General features: G+C 45.8%; 1 protein-coding gene across 2 annotated transcripts; it reads left to right on the top strand.

Annotated features, from left to right (window-relative positions):
• Nucleotides 1-246: 246 nt before the first annotated feature.
• On the top strand, nt 247-20,023 carry USP35 (ubiquitin specific peptidase 35). 2 transcript variants are annotated; one of them, XM_026063928.1, is made up of 11 exons: nt 247-928; nt 2,064-2,199; nt 7,010-7,139; nt 8,704-8,805; nt 11,734-11,892; nt 12,334-12,527; nt 12,646-12,739; nt 14,928-15,034; nt 16,226-16,967; nt 17,016-17,447; nt 18,901-20,023. In XM_026063928.1, exons 1-11 carry the CDS (start codon nt 247-249, stop codon nt 19,069-19,071), a joined length of 2,949 nt encoding a protein of 982 aa, XP_025919713.1. In that variant the 3' UTR covers nt 19,072-20,023. The 2 variants fall into 2 exon arrangements, with proteins under 2 accessions (XP_025919713.1, XP_025919703.1); XM_026063918.1 differs by having other exon boundaries at nt 16,226-17,447.
• Nucleotides 20,024-20,175: the final 152 nt, after the last annotated feature.

Raw genomic sequence — 20,175 nt, 5'->3', positions numbered from 1 at the left:
GGGAATCCAGTCTGGAGAGTCATGGGACTGGGTTTGAGCTCATACTTTTGCTCTGTTGTAAGGTCTGACTTATCGCTCTCCCAACAGCATCCTCTTTTCCCTGTCCTTCTCTCTGCCTTAACTCTGTGGTCCAATTGCTGTCAAGTGGGAAGCCCAGGTAGTCATCATCTCTGGGCTGTAAAGCACAACAGAGCCCACCTGAACTAACCTGGCACTCTTCCTCTCTTTCAGCACCTGCGAGCAGAGATGGATAAGATACTGGAAGCTGTGGTGATGTCTTCATACCCCAACAACGTGAAGCAAGGGCTTGTGAGGCGCGTCATTGAGGCAGCAAAGCAGCCCATGGACAGCGAACAATGCTGGTCCATGCTCGAGCTGTCAACCAAGCTTTATCTTACTGGGGACACCAAGTATAAAAGAGAGATCGGGAAAGAGGTTTTGGAGGTCTATGGCCACTACCACCCAGAGGAGTTTGAGGAGTTCTTCAATGTCCGCTTCCTATTGAGTCTCCTCCAGGAAGGCTATGGGCCTCTGGGAAAAAGAAGCCATTATGTACTAGATTATATCCAGTTAGGACTGCAGTTTGTCTTGGAAAGCCCATCAGCAAATAGCATTTTCAACTTACTGAGGATCGAAGTGCTCCGGAAAGTCTGCGAGAGGCCCAGCCCCAAACAGTGTGCTAAAATCAGTAAACTCTTAACCCAGCATCCTCAGTGCATTCCCACTGGCAAACACCAGATCTTGTTTTGCCAGCAGCTGATACGGTGCATCGGGCAGTTCCAGTGCATCTCCGAAGGGGAAGAGGACATAATGGAGTTTTTGGAGCAGGTGAACAAAGTGAGCGGTCTGCTGCAGAGGATCTGGAGGACTCAGACTTCAGCCATCCTGCCCTCTTTGAAGGAGCTGTTCACTATCATTTCATCGACAGGTAAAAAATAAATAACAGGCACAAATGTAAATGCTGGCTTTGATGAGGAAAGAAATAGGTTGACATTTTACATGGTCCTGACATGTCAGAGCTGCAATAATTCCATAAGCTATAATAAACTAGAGTTCTCTAACCCATATCAGAAATGCAGCCACTGCTGAAATATAATAAACAAGGGTCCCCAAACTGTCCAGGGTTTTAGGCTAAGAAGACAATATCCCTGCGAAACCAYGCAGAGTTTGCAAGCAGGAGTTATTAACTGTGCTGAAATATGTGCAGCACAGAAGTTTGTGTCCTCAGCACTTTTCCGCACCAGCTGGGCTTAATGCAAAGCATCCTTTTATCTGCAGTAGGGTTAGAGTAGGACTTGAAAGCATTTGGAAATGTCACTCTCTAATGGCTAACTTCCCTGGGCCTCTCAGCCTACTCCGTAGCTAAGGCTATACTTAGAAGCTAAGCACAAAGCTAAGGACTTACTTCTCACTGGATCTAGGGGTAGGAAGCCCTATGTTCCATGGCCAGTATTTCTCTGGAGGGTGGTTATATCTTAGGATGGAACAGAGGATGTTTATCTAAGTTTTAGGGCCTTCAGATTATTATAAAGGGTCTCAGAAGATTTTTAGAGGTACCAGTGCCGTAAAAGGCTGGACTCTCTGTAGGCAGGTGAGCTCCTGTTTCAGCTCTTCCTAACCCCATGAGGAGATGGGCRTTTCAGTGCCCTCTTTTTGAGAACCTCATCCTTTGGGTGTGCTCCAGGCAGGCAAATGTGCAGCCTCATCCCATTGCTATTATTTACAGTAGTCAGTATAAAGTGAGCACACAGAGGCAATTTGGGCAGGGGACCCAGGCAGCAATGTTCTTGTGTTTGTGATCCCTGCCTCCCTTTGCGCTGTGCATGACTTGATGCAACACCCTGTCTGCTATGACCCAACCTTGTTATGCGCCACACTGCGATTCTGGGAATTGTCCTCCTAGCACAGCTAAGTGTGGACTCCACATTGCACTGATCATTTGTGCTCTGCTCCATTAATGGAGCCAGAAATGATTCAGCTTTTAGAGCCGAGAAATGACCATATGTGCCTGGTTTCCCTGGYGACTAACATCTTTATTGCTGGCTCTTGTCCATATCTTACAGAGGAGCAGGAAGCACCATCAAATGCCTTGGCCAGCGTGGTCCAGTTTGTCCCTCTGGAGCTTATGGATGGTGTCATAAGAAACCTAACCAATGATGACAGCATCACTGACGTGCAAATGATGACAGCCATCAGTAGGTAGGAGAGACTGCATGAGTGAACATCCTGGGAAGGTTCTCACATCGTCTTTTTCAGTCCAGAGGAAAAGCTGCCCAAAAGCTGCATTCAATTCCCCATAGCAATTTTATCTCAGTACTGCAGTTGTGCAGCAAAAGCAAGTTTGGCTGGTGCTGTCTTGTGAAGTGTGGAGAAAAGGGAATTCCTAGACCCTTCCTTCCAATCCTTAGGGCCTAGAGAACTAGATTAAAGATGTTTTGTGTTATTTTATTTGTTTGGTTTAATTTGATTTCTTTTTTTCTTAGAAATGAATAGTGCTAGGGGATGCCGAACATAAGACATTTTAAAGAGGTTTGATTTTTTCCCAGAAACTGTTGAGGGCCTTTTCCTCACAAAATCTCCTTTAAAGAGTTTCAGGTGGATCCCCTGTCTCCCTTCAGAGGGACTTATCCTAAATGACCCGTCACAGCTAAAAATCTTGGCCTGTGCCAACTGCTGGGAGTTTCCCAGTGGAGAAGGAGGTATGCCCAACTGCTTAAATGATCCCACCTTGACCCTTGTCAGGTGAATGCGGTGCTGCCGGTCCAGATCTCAGTGCCATCCAGTGTTTATCCCTGCCCTCTGCGCAGGCAGAGTCAATAGAGACATCAAGGCATGATGAGGGGGTAGTGGATGAAATACTGTCTGACATGCTAGACTTAGTCCTCCCAGGGCCAGTGCCCTCTTTGGGATCAGCAGATCTTCCTTGCACAGCTGTGTCCAAGTCCTACAGCTCCTCTGTGCTCCAGGTGCCTTGGTCAGATTTGCTTAAGGATATCTTCATCCTATGCTTTCCTCGGAGGTCTCCTGTTTAAATGGGTGATGTTCACAGGTACTTAACCCAAGGGAGTGGGTCCTCCTTGCTCTCACTGTGAAAATCTCCTTTCTCCTCTTCCTATTCCAGGGTTTGTCTCCCTCACATAAGGTTACATGATGGATATGCATATAATTCTTCATGGGAACTTTATGCCTACAGGAAGGGTGCCTTCTCTTTCTGGAGAGAGCCATGGTTTTCCCAGAGTCCAGAGCAGCCCAAGATGAAGGATTATGTTGTCAGTTCAGTTTTTAACCTTCTTCATTTTTTTCCTCCTTCTGGGATGCGGTTCCCAGATGCTGCTGTAAGCTCCAGTCAATAAATTCACTAAGAACAGCAGTGCCTAAAAATAGCAGTTGCAAAATCAATTGCTTCATTCCTTTAAAAATTCTTTGTTACACAGAAAGATGAGTAAATGATTACTCAGTGTTAGCCAAACATTAAGCAGAGCCTGCAAAATGTAATTAAGTTCACTTAGGAGAAATGAGGAAGTTTTGGTGGAGTGTTTATGGCAGACATCTGTCCCAGAAAACTACATTAACGTGGGCCTTTTGTTGAATGCGTGCTCAATAAATCACAAATAAAAGAAAAATGCACAGGGGTAAACAGGGCCTCTCATCTTAGGATCCCTGACAAGCTGATTGCATACCGAAATTTCTTTCTCCAGAGTTCAAAGTTTGGGTTGGGGAGGCATTAGCAGGAGAGTAAACTGAAGCAGGGCGCAACTTTTGATTAAGCATTTAAGAGCAAACAGTGCTAATAAAAGCAAGCCTGGCACCTGCTGGTATAAGTGTACAGCACAAGCTGAAGGAACGTGTCTCTCTTGCCCATAAGGTGGATGCATTTCAGATAAGCTATATTTATGTGCATCCAGGACTTCAGAAGTGCTTGCTGATGTTCTTTTTTTCAGTGAATATCTGTTTCAAAGAGACAAGTTCTGGAAGTAAGGAGCATCTGCCTTCCCACAGAGACGCAGGCACCTGCTGTCTCTGGAAATCGGGACCTGACCTTTTAAAAGCTTAGCATGCAAAAATCAACGACTCCTTTGGAAAACTGGCTTGCAAAATGTTTGTGGATCTTTCAGTGTGGAAAGTGAATATAAAATATAACTGTTTCTACTGTAGCAACACAGGCAGCAAGTGGGCCAGGATTATAATTTAGCCACAAATGTCAGTAAACAATAGTTTATTGTGGCCTAGGTTATTTTATGCCTGTGTAAAAGAACATAGGGTAAAGAGGGGCCTCTGGATCCCTGAGTCCATCTTGCTGCTCTGCGTTGTCCTGCAGGCAACGACCTTGTGGACCCCTTTCATGAATGTTCAACTACAATCTTAAAAGCAGAAAGGGCTTTTGCTCTCACTGTTCTTCTTTCATAGCTGCTACAGGATTTGATTGCTTTAATGGCTAGGATCCCTCTTCTAATTGCCAGTCTATATTTRTCTCTGGCCATCTTATAGCTCATTTGATCTTATGTCAACATAAATAGCTGAATTAGGTCTTTTCCCTCCCTGGTGTTTATTCCTTCAACGTATACGCAGAGAGCAGACACATCCCCTCTCTGCATTCCTTTGACTAGCCTAAACAGACTATTTTAAGCTCTTGTAAGAGTTCTCCATTTCTCTGATCATCTCAACAGGTGTTTTCAACACCTGCTCCTGCTTCAATTCACTGTTTTTGGACATGGATAGTCAGATCTGTACTTTGGACATGGATAATGAGATTTGTACACAGTGTTCTAGATGAGGTTCATCCTGGCCTTAGACCATGGCATTAAAGGTCATTGTTTTGGTAGTGAAGATGCCTTTCCTACTGCACCCTAGCATGGTGCTTGCCTTCTTCGTGGCTACTGTCACACTGGGAACTTGTGGTCATCGTCGTCTCGCTAATCTTCTTCAAGCAGGTCAGTTCCCATCATGTAGCAGCCATTTTTGTTATTTGTTCCCCATCACCACTGCATGTGTTTTGAATGAATATATTTAATCCTGGTTCTGTATCTCTAATCCTCAAGGTCACGCAGTTCTTCCTTGTGATAGCCTGATCCTCCTCCTCTGTTGATGATGCCTCCCAGCTTCGCGTCATCACAAATTTCACAGCCATATTCCTGATATTTCTGTCAATGCCATTAGACCCTGAAGAACATTACTTGTAACATCCCTGCAGCCTGAGACTTCCTGTATTTCATTTCCAGCTCTCCTGGAAGCAGCTTCTTACCTAATTTGCCATTCTTTTGCTAAGCCAAATTTTCTGTTTTAACTAACTGCTCCCACATGCACGAATATGCATCAGGACCTTTGCTGGAACCCAGTGAGATATGATCTACTGCATGTCCTGGGACTAGAAACTCAGGCATCTTGACAAACCTAGTTTGGCACAGTATGCCTGTGGTAGACCTCTGTGGCATGGTACCCCTTCTTTCCAGGCATTCCCTCATTGCCTGTCTTCCTTATAGGAACTGTCTTGCTGTTCTTCAGGAATATGGCACCATGCCAAAGTTAACAGTCATTAAAAAAGTCATTAAAACACACTAGAATTGAATTTTACATTTCCAGTGTTTGCGTTTTCTGGGATGGAGGTTACTGACTCCACTTGACTGCAGTGCATGAGCTCTTCGTGTTTTGTTTTCATATCAGCTGTCATTGTTTCTGCTTCCATTCTCATACCCATTATCTGCCTTCTCTTTTGTCTCCCCGATCAATTCCTTCCTCTTGCTGAAAACTGAGGCCGAGGATGTGTTTAGCTTGGAAGTCACATCTAGAAGCCGTATCATATCTTTAATCGCCATCACATCCTGCACATGTAATGATTGCATGTCTGTCCTTATTCTCTTCTGAGGCAAATGGCTGCAGAAGCTTTTTTGACATTTACTTTACTATCTGACTCAGCTTGACTTTTGGCATTTCTCAGCATCCCAAAATATTCTGCCCTTTAAGTTTTCTTTACTGGCTAGCCTTTTTTTTCCCCAGGGCTTTGTAGACTTCACTTATCCCTGATCTTCTCCCTGTTGTGGTTATTCATCTCAGTTCCTTTTATATATTTTGCACAAGATACAGATTGATAAACAAAGGACACTGGTTGGTAAAGATAGCTGGACTGAGGTGGGAGACTAGAACGTGAAGGAGGACTGAGATGATACCTTCAAATCAAAGGTACTGAAGTGATCAGCGAAGTTTGACCCTTGGAGAGCCCAAACCTTAGTTACCTCCCATTTTTGTTTAACTTCCCACTTAAGTTAAAAAGAAACAACCTGTCATCACTCTGAGATTATTTTTAATGACTGTCTTTTCTATAAATTCAATGTTACTTGCAAAAAAAGGTATTAAATATTGTGACATCTTGTTGGTTGCATGGATATAGGTGAAGAAATTTGTTAGCTATAAAATTCAGTAATATCTGGCTGCTATCAGGGTTATCAGTATATATATATATATTTTAATATATATTTGGGAATAAATGTCTCCCATACAGAGAAGACAAAAATCGAAAACCTAGTGGTATTTTCTTGCCAGTAACAATCCAGGGATCATACCAGTATCGTGTTCTGTAACGGTAGCAATGCAGAGACCTTGATCCATAACTAACGCTAGGGGTCTAGAACAGACATCCATCACCACCCCATTAGACCTACCTTATCTTTCTTTAAAAACAGAAGTTCTCTTTTCATGGACTCCTCTGAAAGATATACTAGAAAGTCCACAAAGCAGTGCAATGGTATACCAGTGGTATGAGCTTGATTTCAAGTTGATTGAAGTTAATGGAAAAACTCCTTGTATGGATTTGGGGTCAGGTCCTCTCATCAGCCGCAAAATGCAGATGATACGGGGGTAATTCTATTTCAGGAAGTGTTGTGCTTTGAATAACGTATGAAATGCTTTGTGGGGAGGCCTGTCTCTTGCTTGTTTATTCCACTGACTGAGCATAGTTTGGCTTTCACAGTGTGTGCATTAAGTTATCACTTAAAGAGTTTGGATTTCATTTTAGGATGATTGACTGGGTGTCCTGGCCCCTGGGAAAGAACATAGACAAGTGGATCATTGCTCTGCTGAAGGGTTTGGCTGCAGTGAAAAAGTTCAGCATCTTGATCGAAGTTACTCTTTCGAAAATTGAAAAGGTCAGTAGGCTCTTTTAAGCACTGCTACAAGCAACAGAGTTCTCCTTGCATCTGGGTTGTCCTCTGCCTTGCTTTTCAACCAAATGAGGATGAGATGCGACTTGATATGAATAGAAAAAGTTGTGCTGTCCCAAGGAGTTTCGAAGGGACCATTGCTAATAGGCTGTTCCTGCTGCACACCATGCTAAAGCTGTACTGCTACATAGAGGGTGGTGGACTGATACCGGTTTTGCAGCTAGCATTTATGCCCTCCAGAAAGCCCCATTTTACATGTGTGTTATTCCTGCTAGAGGGAGCTGGGCACTGGGAGTCAACATGTTCCTTGCCTGAGTGTGTTGTCTAAGGATTTTGGTCAAGAGCCCAAGCTGAGGCTTTTTAGGGCTTAGTTTGCAGAGATGCTAATATCTTCAAGGTTAAGAAATAAAGCAAGCCAAGGACTCTCAGGCCAACCAAAAGTTTTCCTTTCCAAAACAGGGAGGTCTTGTACAGCCTGCCTTTGGGAAAGTGAAGCACATGCTCTCATTCAGTTGTGCCTGGATCAGTGCTGGTTGGCATGGGCAAAATACATGCCAGTGAGCATGTTAACAGTCTGCACAGTCACAGACCAGTTTTTAAGCCTATGCCCTGGCCTTGTTTCATTTACTATCACAGATAAATCCCCCATTCCCATTGCCATCTGCTGTTTTGGTGGTGAGTACTTGCCACTACCTGAAAGCCAGGAGACTAAGCACTCAGATTGGTGGCCACTTCAGATAACATTTTCTGTGCTCCTGTGTGCCTCCTTTTTCTTCTTTGTAAGATGGGGATAATATCTGGTTGAATATTGGTGGAAGTAGAAATGCAGAATATTATGAATAACTTAATTTGTCCCTGTGATGCCCTATGTGCATCAAGCAGTGGGACAGTAGCATAGAGTCTCCAGCTTTTTATTTATCTTTCCTTTCACTGTTAATGCTTAGGAAAGGGACACAGTCCTTAACGTTGTATGCGATTCTTGGAAGCTTTCAGAAGCATGATCTGGAAGGGTTAGTTGGCATTGCTGTAGGCATCTTATGCCATTTTCTGTGGAGTAGGACAAATTTTGTTACTTGTCCTCTGCTTTCTCTCTATTTGCCTGAAAGGTTGGAGAAAAAAAAAATCCAAATATCACAATAAAACAAAAGAGGCACCTTTTAGAAAATATAACATCCCTTTGTGCTTGCATGGCGTCTTCCATCGGAAAGTGTGAGAAGCAGTAGTGCTATGGCTATACTGATAGTCCGGAGATCAGCACCTTGTGCTAGACATTATGCAGGCCTGAAGCAGAGAGGATACCCTACATGGTATGTGTAGGGTGCACTGAGGCCATTCTCAGGACAGAAGAYATCTCTGGAGGCCTGGCTGCAGGCTGCGCTCCTGTTTGCTTCGATACCCAGGTGTAGAGAAACACCAGAAGATGTGGTAAATGAACGTGGGCCAGCCGAGGCCATCCAGTGCCTCTGTGTCCTGCTGTGCCATTCTTGTGCATGTCTCTGTGCCATCCTGCCTTCTTATTTGCCTTTTTTTTCTTTTTCTCCACCACTAGGTCTTCTCCAAGTTGCTGTACCCCATTGTGAGAGAGGGGGCTTTGTCCGTCCTGCAGTACATGCTGCTGAGTTTCCAGCACTCCCACGAAGCGTTCCACTTGGTAAGGCTGCATCCAGGACGCAGACCACTGTGTCACCCTGTGCGTGACTGTGCATGGTGAACGTGGGAGCTGGGAGGGAGCCTAAGGAGCTGAGATACCATGGAATCACTTTCCGTAGTCTGCTTCTTTTCACTGTGTGCAAACCCAGCCCGGTCTGTCAAACAGAGGTATGTCTCTTCTGGAATCTGTGCACTGTCTTCTGCAGCCCAAAAAGCTTTATGGGCAGTGCAGAGCYGGTGCTGAGATACAGAGGGAAGTCCTGAGTCTAAAAGGAGTTGGTTGCTGTGGTCCAAGCGACTGTGTGGGATAAGAGTGAGATGGAGAGTAGAAGTGAGGCTTTACTTTATTCTCCGATAATTCCTCCCATTTCTCTTGAGGCTTATCAGCCTGGTGGCTCATCTCCAGGGATAAATCAGTATGAAGCTGGTTGGGGCTTGGCTCTTCCTGATTTGCAATGTGTGCACTGTCCGGATTTACTGCGTGCAGGCTCCACTTTTTGCTGCAGTGCTCTGCTAACCGGAAGAGTGATTTCTGTGTGCAAGTGCCCACAGCCTTCACAGTCCTCTCTCAGCTTCAGAACYGGCCAGCCGAGGACACCGTTAGTGTGAATGTATGGCATGGCCTGTCAAGCCACACCGAAGGCTTTGTCAGAAACAGCTGTAGTGGTTTTGCAGTCATTTTAACCTGGCGTTTGCCAGCCCTGCAAATGAGATAGGTGGCTCCCCTCTTCCCCTGCTCTTGYTCTGGGACCGCTTGCTTCTCTCAACCCCTCTCCCTTGTGCCAAGCCATTTGTACGGCTATGTGGGAAACTGCGTCGTACAACGAATCCAGGTGAAACGTAACCTGGCAGAAAACCCCGGATGGTCGACATTGCCCGGCTTGGTCGRGGTCTGGCTCGCCGCTGAGCTGCACAATTGCGTTTGTCTGGCCAAGGAAAAGGGATGCGCAGGGGTGGCCTGGGGCAGGGCTGTGCTCACACAGGCTGGCTTAGGATGTAGTTTCACGCTCAGGTTAAGAAGATACAGCCCCATAATTATTTGTTGCCATCCTTTCGGCTGAGGTGTCGCAAATTTTGCCACTCTGACTTCGGGTGCGTTAGGYGAGCCTTTGCATTCAGAGCATCTCAGAGGGCTCAGCGGAGGAAAGGGAATATATTCCTAAGAAGGCCTTGCTGTTCCCTAAGCAAGTGCCTGACCCTCCCTTGGAGTCACCAGACCATTCCACATACGACTTCAAAGTGTTACCRATATCCCTTGACGCCAGTTACTACTTCTTGAAGTGATCGGGTATCTTTCCAAGGATTTCTCAACACCCGGGAATGACATTTAGAGATTGGATCAGAACACTTCCGATTCATGAATTCTCTGCTGTTAAAGGCCAAAAAAACAAAACAAGACATTTTAAGCAGCATTTGAATTTTCTCTTTTCATTTCCTCGGTGGTAATGCATATTTTATTTTGCTGTTGACACTGAGGCTGCTTCTTTCCAGTGTTGTCATTGGAATGCTGTAATTAAAAATCAGGGCTGCTTTCAGTGATTGAACCAATAAAAGAAATAATGGAAAATTACTCCTATTAGTGTTTGATTTTATACTTTATCATTAAAGCCTTTACATTTGGCTTTTCACCTAAAGTTCATGGAATAAACAGATAAGGCTGGAAAAAATCAAAAAGTGAGCCAACATTTTCAACTGATGTTTTTTTGTTCCTCAGCTGGAGACACTTTAGAAGAGCCTGATTTCTTGAGAAACTCTTCAGTTTCTAAAAATAGGACTGTTCCAACGGATTGTCTTCAGCTGGGCGTCCAAAATTTGAAACACTCCAAAAGTCATCCGTTGCTCTTGGCCTGAAGTTTCCATCACTGGCCTAGCAAGCACGAATTTCCTCCCACATTTTTTTAAAAACAGAGTGTAAGCCTGTCTTGCTGCTTATCTCTTTGTGTTTRCACTGGCACTTTGGAAGAGTTCTGAGAACTGTTCCTACCGCAGCTTAGCACAATATTGATTTATAAAATGTTACTGGGATTCATTTGCTTCCCCAACAAAACTTTCCATTTGGAAAGGAAATAGTTAAAATCAGCAATATTTTGAAGGAGAAAGAGAGAGAGAGAGAAAAAAAAAGAGAAAGAGGAAGAAAGGAGGGGAGGAAGGACCAGGAAATGACTATGGGAGAGATTCTGATATTTTATTCCAAACTTGCTCTCGTGTAAAATAACATAAAATATAAATATGAAAAATGTTGCAAGAATGCCCAGGGTMACCTTTCACTCAGTTTTAGCACATACACAAGTTTTGGAATAGTTTATTAATTCACTGCTGCTACAGGRTCAGCAGAGGGGGCCCGAGAGCAATTTATCATTTGCATTTGGGTTGTAAATTTAAAAAATTCTAGATTAAGGGTGACACTTAAAGCAAAACAATAAATGCACTATTTACATGCCTGCCACCACCCATCTGACCATGCCAATTGCAATTTCGTTTATGCAGTACAAAATAAAAYGTAGCACATCACATTACTCAAGATAGGGAATACGCTTCTTGTAGGTTAGTTTACCTACATTGGAGGTGTGAATCACTTTACTTGCTACTTAGCGTACAACACTCCTTTCCAGAGCRTGTGTGTGTTTTAGCAGAGATTAATCTGTACAAAGAATGAAAATCACAGCATGGCAAAGAACGAGCGCAAACCTGCATGTTCTTTGCAACATGAACCCTCTGAGGTCTATAACCCCAAATTTGCTCTACTAAAGTCAATGAAAGATTTGCTGAGTTGAGTTCAATGAATGAAGGATGAAGTCCTGCATGGGACTGAAGTGAACTCCTGCACTGTCCTTCCTGCCTGGGGGCGAATTTCATTCGCTTGCACGTGTGTTATAGCTCTGTGAGTAATTTGGAGCTGTATGTGACCRAGTGAACTTTCTTTTTCCAGCTGCTCCCTCACATTCCCAGGCTGGTGGCCTCTCTAAAGAAGGAGGACTCCAACTCTGCCACCAGCTCCCTGGAGCAGATGGCTGAGCTCATCCACTGTATGTTCTTCCGCTTCTCAGGATTTCCTGATCTCTACGAACCAGTCCTAGAAGCGGTTAAAGTAAGACAAGCACCTCTCGGCTACTTTTCCAAGCTATGTATTACATACAGAAGGGCATGTTAGTTTGCTGTTTAGCGCAGAGGSACTGTCTCACTGGTTGGGATGTCATAACTGAATACCTCAAGCTCTGGCAGAAGAAAGGGTTTAAAACTCTTGAGTTTGAGCCCCTTGTAAGCAAGTTGGCTGCRTTTTGGGTAGAGAGACTTACGGTGGGTCTGCAGAAGTCCCGATCATGACTGTGGGTTTTAGCTGTGATTTGAATGCCTCTAAACTACTAATACTTGCAGCTAAAGAGTTCCTCTCATAGATTCATGTGCACGTGAAGAGCAAGGGAAATGAGTTTAGCCATGAACACCTCTTGCAGAGGAGTTTTGCCATTGCCTGTTACTAATTCTTTGCATTGAAAGGTACTGATTTGTGACACAGATCTCTGTTTCCAAGGCTCTTCCGATTCCAAATGAAGACCGGATTAAGCATCTCTTGGGACAGAATGCTTGGACCTCCCAGAAGAATGAGCTGGCTTGCTTCTACCCACGCCTGGCTTCCAAATCTGAGACAGGAAAGATTGGGTTAATTAACTTGGGAAACACCTGCTACATGAACAGCATCATACAGTCTCTTTTCATGGCTTCAGAGTGAGTTTCCGCTCCCTCATTCCTACTCACGACTGCTTTTGGGTTGTTTGCCACACCGGTGTGGCTCTTGCCGGACTGATTTTCTGTCTTGTTTTGCATCTCTCRTTTTCTTTTACAGCTTTAGGCATTCGGTGTTGAATTTAACAGAGGGCAACTCCCAGCCCCTGATGACAAAGCTGCAGTGGCTCTTTGCGTTTTTGGAGCACAGTCAGGTAATTATTTCATGTTCTAGTTATTTGTTTGGACTGTCGGCTGCGGAAAGGCTCGTCTCCAAGTTACTTCCTGCCTACCCAAACGTGCTGATAAGGAGCTGTGGATCTTGGTGGATTTTTATAAAGGGACGAATTTTGTTTATATGAAAAGGGCAGATTTTGGGGGTGGGGGGGGCAAGTAAGTCCCAAACTCCTATCACACATGAAAGTGAGCTGCATTCACACCAGGCTTTGTACCTTCAATGTGTGACRTTCCTTGGTTTGACTGATGTAATAACTAATAATTTTGACAATGAAATCCATTTGTTAATAGTTTATGTATGTGGCTGACTGAAAAGCCTGTTGGTATAAAGGTTTCTGTTTCTTGCTGTGCAGCAAGGAAGAAGATTGGAACAGCTCAGTTGTCCCCTTGCTTCACAGCAAAGTGCAGGAAAATTATGTGGAATTGATGGAATTTGCCTTAAAAGTGGTTTTGTTAAAAGAAAAACAAAAAAAGCCCTTTAGATTCCAGATGCTTTGAATCTTCTGCATTTGAGGGAAGCTAAAGGATTCTGTAACCCATAATCAAATTAATTATGAATGAGCATTTAGCTGGTATGCGCAATGTCCATAATACACTATAGGAAGCAGCAAGGTTTTGCCTTTCAGAGCTCTGGGACCAAACTGCAGGCTTGTAGAGATGAAGTATGGTCATATCTAGCCCTTTTCTTGAAAATGTATCTTTCTGTCCCTAAAGAGACATGATTTTGAAAGTCAGTGACCAGTGAATGTTCCCTTGCTGTGAAACTGTTGTGCTCAGTCCCTCTGTTTTCTAAGCCTTGACTGACAGTGTTGGCTTGTTGCATTGTGGTGATATCTCATTTCAGGTGGCTTTGGAGTGAAAAAAAAAAAAAAAATAGAGAACCTGTTAAATATTGTATTTAGAGCCTACTTTTTAGCAGCAGCGTAGGGTGTGTGTGATCGTCAGATGAGCAAATACAGTAGTGTTTTATGCTTTCTCTCCCAAGATGCCTCTGTGCTTGGTGTCCAGGGTTGCGATCGGGGTGGGAGGAAAGGCAGGATGGGCTGTTACAAGTGGAAGCACCACCAAGGTTTGGTTTTGCACAGAACAACTTGCTTGTTATTGTGTAGCTTGTAGTCTGAAAACACCCCAGTCCCCTGGCTGCCCTGCCCAAGCCTCGAAAGCTTTCTTGCGGATGCACAGCTCAGTGTGGTCACTGCTTTCTGCCGTCTTCCTCCCGTGTTGAGCAGGTCCCTTCCGCTGGATTGAAATTCCTCATGTGTCCACTTACCATCTGTCCAGCCAAGGGTGTAAAATAATATTATGGATTGGATCAGTCATGCTGTTTTCCTAATATTCTAATAGTTTCCTAATAATATTCCAGTTATTTTTCTTCTTTGGGCAGTTTTAAAAGTCWTTTTTTTGCTGAAGATGTTTCTTTTTCCATGTTAGTTAGACAGCAGCTTCCTAAGGGCAGCGATTACATTATCTGGCAATGCAGATTACCTGCCTGCAGTGATCAGAATGATGAGTGGGAATTTAGTGTTTTTTTTGTTTTGTTTTTCTATAGAAGGATTTGGTGAGAGATATCCTGATCAAATTAAATGAAGCATCAAATTAAATTCAGGCTGAATTAAGTAGAAGTCTCTGGGCCAGGAAAATAAACCATTTAAAAACTGAAGGAAGAAATAAACATGAGGATATTTTATAGAAGTATTTATAAAATAATGGCCCGGTAAAAGTGGGTGAGCAGAAGCTCTTCTTCTCGTAATAATGGAGCAAAGGGATGTTCAGCAGAACTGAGAAGTGGGAAATTTGTCCTTCCAGTCGCAGTCCTGTTGTGCTGGTTTTGTTTAAGGGGAAGCCTGAGACAGAAGAAGGYGAAGTGAGAGCCTCATATGTGAGAGAAGGCATGAGGAGCTGGGAGCAGGGCATGGGTTTTCTGACCTTATTGCCTTCCATTAGCCAAAGAAGGCTTGTAGCAAACCAAGCAAGTCTTCCTGGGCTCTGGGATTAGCCCTTGTATGGGAAAAGAAGGGACCTGATCAGGGCTGTGGCATACGAGCGTGCCCTGCTCCCGGCGAAGCAGGTGGAAAGACCTCCTTCCTCCATCTCCATCCCCCCATGCCAAATGGGAACCCGGACCCCGGCTTAAACGCTTCTCTCCCTCTTCTCTTTTCCTGCCAGCGACCTGCMATCTCACCTGAAAGTTTCCTCTCTGCCTCCTGGCCGCCTTGGTTTACCCCTGGTGCTCAGCAGGATTGCTCAGAGTATCTGAAGTACCTGCTGGACCGGTACGTGGCAGGCGCCGYGATTTCATAGCCCCCGTGCGCACCCACAGCGACTGTGTTGGGGCAGGGACAGTCTCACCGCGCTGCCTCTGYGCTGCCCAGCCCAACGTTGCGCCAGGCTGTGAGCATAATATTTAACGATAACCGAAGTGCAGGTGGCTGTTCTCTTCCCGTGGCATCCCARTGTTATTTCTAGCAAGAACAGTGGAAGATGTTCAATGTCTAATGTTGTTGTTCCTGGTACTCAGCATTTCTGAGCTCTGTCTGGCACATGTTCTTTTTCRCACATCAAGTATGTTATACTAGCCCTGGGTACTGGAATGAATGACATTTCACCCAAAYGACTGGTATTTAGAAAGTGCAGTGGAGCCAGGAATAGCAGCCGAGACCCAGAGGAGTTCAAAGAATGGAGACTTGAATGCCTGGGGCTGAAAGGCAGTGAGACTTGTCCCAGAATCCTTAGTAAAATCCTCCTTATGCTGTCCAGTAGATAAGCTCAGGAAATCAGTTCAGCTTGAAAATTTCTGCCTTTGCTCTGAAGGCAAAGGGAGACGATTGGGCCAAGTTCAAAGAAAAGCCAGTTGCCTGTCTTTGAATGACAAACCATTTAGCCTTCTGCTTGAAATGTTGATTTTGCTTCTCTTGCCTAGAACGCCCAGATCTCCAGCATCCCAGTGATCCCCCTAGATGTGGGATCAATAGCACACAAAGACCTCTGATTCCAAAATCCTGCCCTCCCCACTCCCTACTTTCCACCTGCAGCAAACGTCCCCGCTGGCAGGACTCTCTCCGTCCGTCTGAATGTGGTGAGAGGTTGAAAGCCACCGTATAAAGGCTGAGGATGAAAAAGAGTCACTAGGGGCTTGATTCAGATGCTTAAGCGTAGACATGCAGAGCTGTTTGATGTGCCTGGGAGTGTCCCGCCTGGTCTGCAGCTGCTGCTCCCGAAAGGAATGAGGCTCCCGCAGGCTCTGTGCCATGTCTGCCAGCTGTGTGCAGATGTGCAGGGGTCTGGAGTGCTCTGCAGCACTTCAAATGGCACCAGGCACCTATGTATATGCGGCTTAACCTGAATTAAACCCCACGAGTGAAATTAGCTGGGGAATAGAAACTATACATTAAAACTGCTTCTTGGTGTTGTACTGGTGTATAATGAAATCTCTCTCTCTCTTCTTTTTTTTTCCTCTGCCAAAGATTACACGAAGAAGAAAAAACCGGAAAAAGGATCTACCAGAAACTCAAAGAATCCAGCTTGATGTCTCAGGCCATTGAACAGCATTATTTAAACAAGACATTAATTGAGAAGATGTTTGGAGGTAAAATGATGACAAAAATCCGCTGCTTGAAGTGTCTGAATGTCTCCTCTCGAGAAGAAGCCTTCACAGACCTGTCCCTGGCCTTCCCTCCACCAGACAGGCATGTGCTTAGCACAGGGAGCACATCTGTTTTACCAGTGGAAGAAATTGGTCCACAGTTTATTGAGCYTCCTGGAAACCCAAGCCAGATAATGGGATCTCCTAGGATCCAGAGGAAGCCTCATGAGTCTGGAGACCATGCAGCCCACCTGGTGCCGGTGGAAACACTGGGTTTCCGGGAGCCGGGAGACCAGGCAACTCCCTTAAGCAGCGATGCTGTTGGCATGGATTCAGCCAAAGACCCTCTCTTGGCTTTTGGGGAGCAGACGTGCGGTCCCAAGGACTCCAGATCTGTTCCAGATTTAATCAATTATTTCCTGTCCCCGGAGAGACTGACAGCAGAGAATAAATATCATTGTGAGAAATGTGCTTCCTTGCAGGATGCTGAGAAAGTGTCTGAGCTGACGGAGGGGCCACACTACCTCATCCTCACCCTGCTGCGGTTCTCCTTCGACCCAAGGACCATGAAGAGGAAGAAGATCTTGGATAACGTCTCCATTCCCTTGGTGCTGAAGCTGCCTGTTCTTATTACCCCAGAAGAAAGCGAGGATGTTTGCCAGCACAGGAAGGACAGAGCTGCACCGGGCAGYAGTTTTGTGTCTGTCATGTATGACCTCTGTAGTGTGGTGGTGCACTCAGGGATCTCCTCCGAGAGTGGCCACTATTATTGCTACTCCAGAGAGTGCAGTGACACCATCACCCATGGGCAGCCCCGGGATGGCGTACAGAAACCTGCCTCTGACAAGCAGTTGGACTTTGAAATCCAGTGGTACCTCTTCAATGACACCAGGGTTTCCTTCTCCTCTTTTGAATCGGTCAGCAACGTGACCTCTTTTTTCCCCAAAGACACTGCCTATGTCCTCTTCTACAGGCAGCGGCCAGGCAGGCAGAGCTGCCCGGTGCATGAAGCTGGGGCTGAGGCCAGCCGCCCGCATGGCGAACCCTCCCTCAATAAGGACTTGATGGAAGCCATTTCCAAAGATAACATCCTCTACTTGCAGGTAACTGCCTTTGCCATTTGCACCACGGCAGAAGGATGCATTCCTGCTGCTGACGAAATCAATAGCTGTGTTTCCACCGATCTCGGTGGCAGCAGGATCCAGTTCTGAGGATAAGTCCACATGTGCAGATACCCAAGTTAACTCAGAGCTATGTCAAGTACTGTACTCTCTACATGGCTTCCACGGCTATGTATATGGCTATGTCACGGCTTTCCCACCTCCTTCATCACCTAAGTGGGCCACCAGGCTGTGGCTTCCTGGCTGAGACTGCCAGGAAAGAGCAGGAGGGAATCTGAGTTGGAGTTTTTTAACCAGACTTTGCTACTGGGACCATCTACACCACATGTATCGCCTAGAGATGACGTGCTGTGTGGGAAAGTTTGGTCCCTGGGTAAATTTGTTCCTGTTGCCTAGCCTGATCAACTGGCAGCTCCCTGTGCAGTATAATGACATCTCTGCTGTCTTTCCCCAAGGTCAGGCCTGGCTTTTCTTTATGGCTGTGTTAAGTGAGGGAGAAGCAGCTACTTGATCTTGACTAACTAACAGAAACATGTTTTTTATGCTTCCAAAGCATGTCCTCAGCTGGAGAAGTTCACTGAAGTTGGCCAAAGATTTGCATCAAATTTGCTACTRGATGTCTAGGAAAGATGGGTGAGCTGGGAATAAAAATCAGGGCAGGTTTCATTAATAGGCTAAGTTTAAAGTTTTCCAAACAGCAGAAGTGTCCTGTAGGAAGTGAATCATTTGAAGGAAAGGCAGATGGGAGGGAATTTGAGGCATTTTCCTCCCCTTCCAGAGGTTGCTGCAGGCTGTGGAGGGTCAGTTGTTTGGTCACTTACTGTGGCGTGGAAGATGCGATGCTTTGATGCATCTCCCTGCCACTGTGTCTCCTCAGCTCCTGTTGCACGTCATGCTTGATGACAGTTCTAGAGAGGAGCACTCGGCTATCGGAGGAAAGCGCATACTTTATCTCAGTGCTCAGATAGATGTTAGAGATCTGGGCTGGACAATTGCTCCAAAACCTGTGAGTCCCTGGGGATCCTGCAGCCGTGCGTTTCAGTTTATGGATCCAAACTCTGCCCATTATTTATCACTAGCAGTTCCCCTCTCACCCTGAGCAAGGTTTGAGGATCGTGTTTGCCTTGCAGACAGAGTGTTCCTCTGTGATTGATCCCCTACCACTGAACTGTCCCAGCTGATACCCCAGATCTCCTAGTGAAACCTGCCCTTGGCCTTTCTGATCTGCCTCTCACCTTCCCGAATTTCTCGCCAGGACCTGATCTGAGGCACTGTGGTCTGATAAACCCAGAGTAATTTGTAGCAGGCTCCCACTGATGAAGAAACAGGCTCCTGGCTTCTCTCGCTGAAGGGAAGGTGGGAGCAGCTCTCTGTGCCATTTAGCTGCAGGTAACGGCAATGTCTTTGCTTTATTTCTCCCCCTTCCTTCTCCCAGGAGCAGGAAAAAGAAGCAAGGAACAGAGCTGCCTACATTTCCGCCTTGCCGAAATCCCCTCTGTGGTGGAGAGACTTTGACAGGGACAAGGATGACGACAGCTCATCGGGGGGCTGCAGCCCTGCTGCTGGGGGAGGAGGATCCGGCTCGTTTCACGGACTCGTCTTCTAGAGGTCAGGTTAAATCAAACACTCACGTCCACGTGTCTAACCCAGCTGCTGGGCTGACCTGAAGCCAGAGGCTCCTCTTTCTGACACCGGTGACAGCAAGCATCTCAGAGAAGGATTTGGCCTTGAATCTTTCCATGAAAAAGGACTCATGGGCTGATTCAGAGACCGTGTGGCTGGCTGGAGCTAAATGCTGGCGCCTGGAGGGTCCTACCGCTTTCTATGCACTTGATCTTAACGCCTTAAAGTAATACTAGTAGCTAAGCACCTACGGAGATGAGCAGCTGAAGACAGCTCAGAGAAGTGCCCTTCTGCTTAAGCGTAGCCTTGCCTTGCCTGCTGCGAACCATGCCACCAGCCTGGCGAGAGGATGGGGACAGACCCAGCGTAGCTCCGGGGCTTGAGACCTTCCACGCACACCCCATCTGCAGCCCAGGCTTTCCCGCAGCGCCGGCTCATTTTTGGGGTGCCTCTGCTTGTTTTTTTTGTTTTTTTTTAAATGTGTTTTTGAGAACCCATGTGGAGACGATGTAAAGGAGCTGCATTTTCTAAAAGAAGCTCAGCAGGCAGCGCGGCAAGGCAGGTTCGCCTGGGGGAGCGAGCCCGCGAGCCTGCTTCAATCAGAGCGAGCGTGAGCACATCAGCTAGAGGGGCTTTGGGCGGCGTTGCCAGTGCGGCTCTGCAAACCTCCGGAAAGAGGCTGAGGGGCCYGAACCCCTAAAGCCAAAAGAGACTGACCCTGGTCTCGTTGGGCTTTTTGTGCTTCATCAAGCCCCCGTTGTGTTACCCGTTTCCTACAGTGACCTCGCTAGTGACTTTGGACGCTATTAATGTGCACGGGGGCCCCAGACACACAGCCCTTTGTCCAGGCGTGTCTTTAGGCCTCGATTACCCTTTTTCTGCTACTGTCATTTCCTGGGCTTCTGGGCCAGATCTGTCGTTCAGAAATTGGGCTTTCTTTTGGGATACCTTGAGTAGAGCACCGAAAAATGGAGACCCCCCCCCAAAAAAAACCCCACTATCTGTTTTTTCAAATGCTGGTTTGCAAGGACAGTAACCCCAACTGGGTATATTATATAAACAAATATAAATACATAATATATAAACC

Source organism: Apteryx rowi, unplaced genomic scaffold (genome assembly GCF_003343035.1).
Source record: "Apteryx rowi isolate R43461 unplaced genomic scaffold, aptRow1 scaffold_101, whole genome shotgun sequence".
Lineage (NCBI taxonomy): Eukaryota > Metazoa > Chordata > Aves > Apterygiformes > Apterygidae > Apteryx > Apteryx rowi.
Note: the sequence above shows the minus strand (reverse complement) of the source record. Positions and strands in the feature narration are given on the sequence as shown.